Consider the following 4,546-nt stretch of genomic DNA (forward strand, 5'->3'; position numbering starts at 1 on the left):
ATTGTGAGTTTTGCAAAAAAGAAAAAAAAAGATTTAAAAATTTTCTCATGTAGGTAATGGGAGTTTTTTTTAGTGTTTTTCATACAATACATAACATCATGAGCTTCTTCTGTTCGGGAGGCACCGCATACCTAGCTAGGTACGATTGGGGGCAGGGGACCGCCGGCCCCCTGGTCCCCTGCCCCCCCCACCGAGCCGGCGGTCCCCTGCCCCCAATCGTACCTAGCTAGGTATGCGGTGATGTTGAGGTAAGTCATAATGTGGGAATTATTGTGAGAATCTGTTCGAAACTTCTTGTGCATGTACTTGCTGCATTGGCTATGATTTAAGTATTTGTCTCTTTACTTGCAAGGGATCACCTAAGTATTCATACAAAACAGGATGGTGAGATATCTATAAAGGGATAAAAGATGATGTGGATGGTGTGGGTAGAAATCCTCAAGATTTTCTACCCTTCACATTTCTCGAAGCCATGTTTCTCCATTCACAAAAGCAATACTCAAGAAGGGCTGTGCTTCTTGGGTAGTTAGTTGCCTTGCCCATGGTACCCTCGTACTATTGTTAGCCCCGGGCCCTGAGCATTCGAATTCCGCGTAGAATACGGTCCTGGCGTATCACAAAAAACCACACAAAATTGTCCAGGTGGTTATAATTAGTTGGTGATGAGCTCTGTATGAGGATGCTAGCACTCATTTTATGGTGATTGTGCACTCAATGGTGTGCATGCATACGCATGAGACTTATTTTATGGTGATTATGTACTCAATGATCTTTATGCACATGCACGGTGTGTATAGTGATTTTGCACTCAATGATGTTACGCACATCCATGGTGTGCATGCATAAGACAATTATTTTATTGTAATTGTGCACTCAATGGTCTTATGCACATGCATGGTGTGCACTTGGGAATACAATAGAAAGATGAAAATAAAATATGCATTATAAAGAGACCAATCTTGCTTGTGTGGGTGTTCGTGGGGGCGGGAGATTGGTGTTTGTCATTATATTTGAAATCTATATATCGTGTGCGTTCAAGGATTATTTATAAAACCCTTTAGCTATGAATTTCTTACCGATAAAAGGGATCTTTTTCCTTTTCAATCTTTTTTTTTCTAAGACCATATTTTCAACATCCTTCTATATGTAAAAATATAGAATAAAATAATCCTTAGTATTGAACCCACATGATAGGCATTTTCTTTACTGTAGTGACCCCTTGAAGGGAGAGGGTGTAGGTGCATCAATTAGGAATGTGCATGATGACCTGATATACCGCATCATTGTCAAGAATGCTAGCTGGAAAGACAACTAGCAAGCTAATATGTCCATATGCACTGACAAGGTTTTCCATGGAGATTGATGTATGTTCGAGGAATGTGTGAAGATGATGATGTTTGTCTATATATTATTTGAAGATGTCCTTACCTCTCCCTTCCTGGAACGCCCCAGTTATTCCACCCTTGAGGCACCACTATATCATCCATCCATGTGTAGGCAAAGACAACCCTTGAGTTCTTTCCCCAAGCTCTCCCCAAATATACATTGTTATCCCCAGTGAGATTGCATTGTAAGAAAGCGAATCCCGAGTCGAATTTTGTAGCACCTCTCTTCTGAGCTGTTACGGAACCCACGGACTCGTAGCCAGGATCAAGAGCACGGACATAGCACTCCTGAAAGCAACAATTGACTATGTTAGTTCCCAATCATACCCTTTGATTCCTCCGGGGGTCCATTGTTAAGTCATGTTAATATACCATGTGAGTTCAACAAGAGAGGTTTTCAATATAACCAATTTAATACACAAGAAGATTTAGAAATTTTCTCATGTAGGAAAACAGAGTCTTTTTCAGTGTTTTTCATAGAATGCATAACATCATGAGCTTCTGCTCGAGAGGCACCGCATACCTAGCTAGGTACGATTGGGGGCAGGGGACCGCCGGCCCCCCCACCGGGCCGGCAGTCCCCTGCCCCCAATCGTACCTAGCTAGGTATGCCATGCCTCCCTCACAGAAGCTCATGATGTTCAGGTAAGTCCAGAATGTGGGAATTATTGTGAGAATTTGTCCAAAGCTTCTTGTGATAGAGGTTAAATCCAATCCTAACCCTGGTTGCTTTGATTCCATTGGCATGTGCATTGAAGACCAGAAGGAAGGTTGCTCTTGGATTTGACATAAAGTTTATATCTCACCTTCAGCCCAAAGGCTAGAAAGTGCAGGCACAATTTAAAGGTAGTACTACATTTTACAAAGCATATTCCTTAGGTCTTCTGCCTTGAATGCTGCCAACACAATTCTAGCCTGATGTTTTCAGTTAAAAAGTAGGTGCATGTAAGAGGTATCTATCTTCCTTACATCACTCTTACCTTATAAAGAGACCTTCCATTGCCAAAAATGAAGTCCACACTTCCTTGAATGAAGCAATTCTTGAAGTAATGTCTCCCTTTCTGATCATAGAGAGTGTCTTGATGGCCTAGGAATTTACAGTTGTAAAAGGCCGCATAGTCGCCGGTTATTCGAAGAGCGACAGCCTGCCCTCCTACTTCGCCGCGCTCTGGAGGAGGAGCATCATTCTGAAGACATGACAAGCAGAAACAGAAAATAAGTAGAAAATTTAGATAGCCATTAGACAAAGACCTTCCACACCTTACAAAAGCCCCTCATGGAGGGCTCATTCATGTACATGCAATTTTTTTGAAGCAATATATGCTTTTCTCTTTCAATTCAGTTGAATTGAAGCTCTCTAATTAGCTGCCAGTACATTGTCTGAGCTATGGTTAAAAAGTACAAATTTTACCTCAAATATGACATTCCGCGCAACAAAGAACTCTGCGTTGACAGCAACAGTAGGGCTATAGAATGTCCGTAATGGGTGATCAGTCTCCGGATTGATGGTAGCCGCAGTGTCATTCCACACAATGACGGTGCCGTTGCCGGAACTATCACCGATGAGGGTGATCAAGTCTTTGGTCTTGGGGATAATCACCTTCTCCCTGTCAATAACCATAAATAGCTTGCTGTGATGCCATAGAAGAGCAATGTATGTGTGCAAAGATGTATATGCCATGCTGAAATCCAACTCAAGCATATACATACACATACACATGCCCATGCATGTGCAAGCATACACATGGTTACATAGAGGCACTATATTGGCATGGGTGCATGCGCTAATCTGCCAGAGCATCCTCTCATAAGGAGAGCTCTCAATTTGCCCATCAAAATTCACCTGTATTTTCCAGCTGCAATGCAGATTAGAGTTGGAATCTGGTTGTGTTTGGGAATAGAGTCAATGGCTGCTTGCAATGTGGTGAAGTTCCCCGAGCCATTGCTGGCAACAAATATGTGTTGGGCTTCGACAACAGAAGTGTTTCTTGTGATAACGGTCGACGTTGCAAGGCAAGAAGCATCTGTGAACCTAAATTGTAAGCTAGGAGATATACTCTTGACATCATCAAAACCTTCAGTAGTGGATGTCATTACAATGTAGTGAAGCCATTCAGTCCAATCACTATCGGTGTGCGACGTATAAGTCTTTGCCCGGCCGCTAATTGCATTCGAATGGAGAGCTATCATAGCCCATAAGAGGAGCCCTGAGTGAAAGGTCATGAACCTTAATATGAAGGAAGCCATAGATTAATAACATACACAGAGAAGGTTCAATACAACTTGGAGATTTCTATGCTGTAGTTTTGTCTTTGAGGAATATGGCTATATATACAGCATGAGCGACTATATTTAATGGCTTTGTTTGAGTACTTGTTAGAGAGAAGAGCATGTGGGCAGCTGCCAGGACAAGGCAACATGCATTTATATTCAGGATCATGTGCAAGCCTTTGCAAATTGGACAGTGCACTTTTGAGAGAAGCCATAGCTGCTATATTGAATGTGGGCGAAACTGTGATTTACCGCGCCCAGAACCCCTCTTAAGAGAGGCAAGCATTTCCATTAAGAGACAAAGCTCCCACTGCATGAGAGATGGATTATGGGAGTGTCAAGCTTGAAATCACAGGAAGACAAACAAGTTTTTCCCAAAGGCACCAAGAAATCATAGAGTAAAGTTGGTGAAAAAGAGGGACTAGTTTTAAGGGGGGGGTCCAAATAGTGGCTGAAAAAGATGGGCCTTGATAGCAATATGTTCAATTGAAAGTTTAGAGAGAGAGACAGAGAGAGAGAGAGAGAGAGAGAGAGAGAGAGAGAGAGAGAGAGAGAGAGAGAGAGAGAGAGAGAGATTTTGTTGATGCCAAGTGCAAAAAATGGTTTCTTGTGATAAAACACCATCTAAAATCTATCTAACTAAAACGAGATTCAAGATAAGCTCGAAATCTTGGCGAGATCATCGATATTATCCGGAAAAAAAACGAGAGAGAGAGAGAGAGAGAGAGAGAGAGAGAGATGAATAAAAACTTTTTGTTGAGGCAAGTATAAAAGGAAAGGCTTCAAAATACATATTGGTTTCTTGACTTAAAATACTCTAAAATGGGATTACAATTGAAAAAACTTCATTATGTATATTGCTTTCCTAGTTTAAATTACTAGGTTGTTTT

The 4,546-nt window shown here is 41.6% G+C and overlaps 1 protein-coding gene across 1 annotated transcript; it reads right to left on the minus strand.

Moving 5' to 3' along the window:
* Positions 1-319: 319 nt before the first annotated feature.
* On the minus strand, positions 320-4,089 carry LOC147420934 (putative pectinesterase 53). The gene is made up of 5 exons (XM_086504812.1): positions 3,229-4,089; positions 2,797-2,992; positions 2,366-2,572; positions 1,429-1,673; positions 320-606 (listed from the first exon to the last, which is right to left on the minus strand). Exons 1-5 carry the CDS (start codon positions 3,630-3,632, stop codon positions 456-458), a joined length of 1,203 nt encoding a protein of 400 aa, XP_086360938.1. The 5' UTR covers positions 3,633-4,089; the 3' UTR covers positions 320-455.
* Positions 4,090-4,546: the final 457 nt, after the last annotated feature.

Source organism: Adiantum capillus-veneris, chromosome 28 (assembly GCF_014529385.1).
Source record: "Adiantum capillus-veneris isolate H3 chromosome 28, ASM1452938v2, whole genome shotgun sequence".
NCBI classification, from domain to species: Eukaryota; Viridiplantae; Streptophyta; class Polypodiopsida; order Polypodiales; family Pteridaceae; genus Adiantum; species Adiantum capillus-veneris.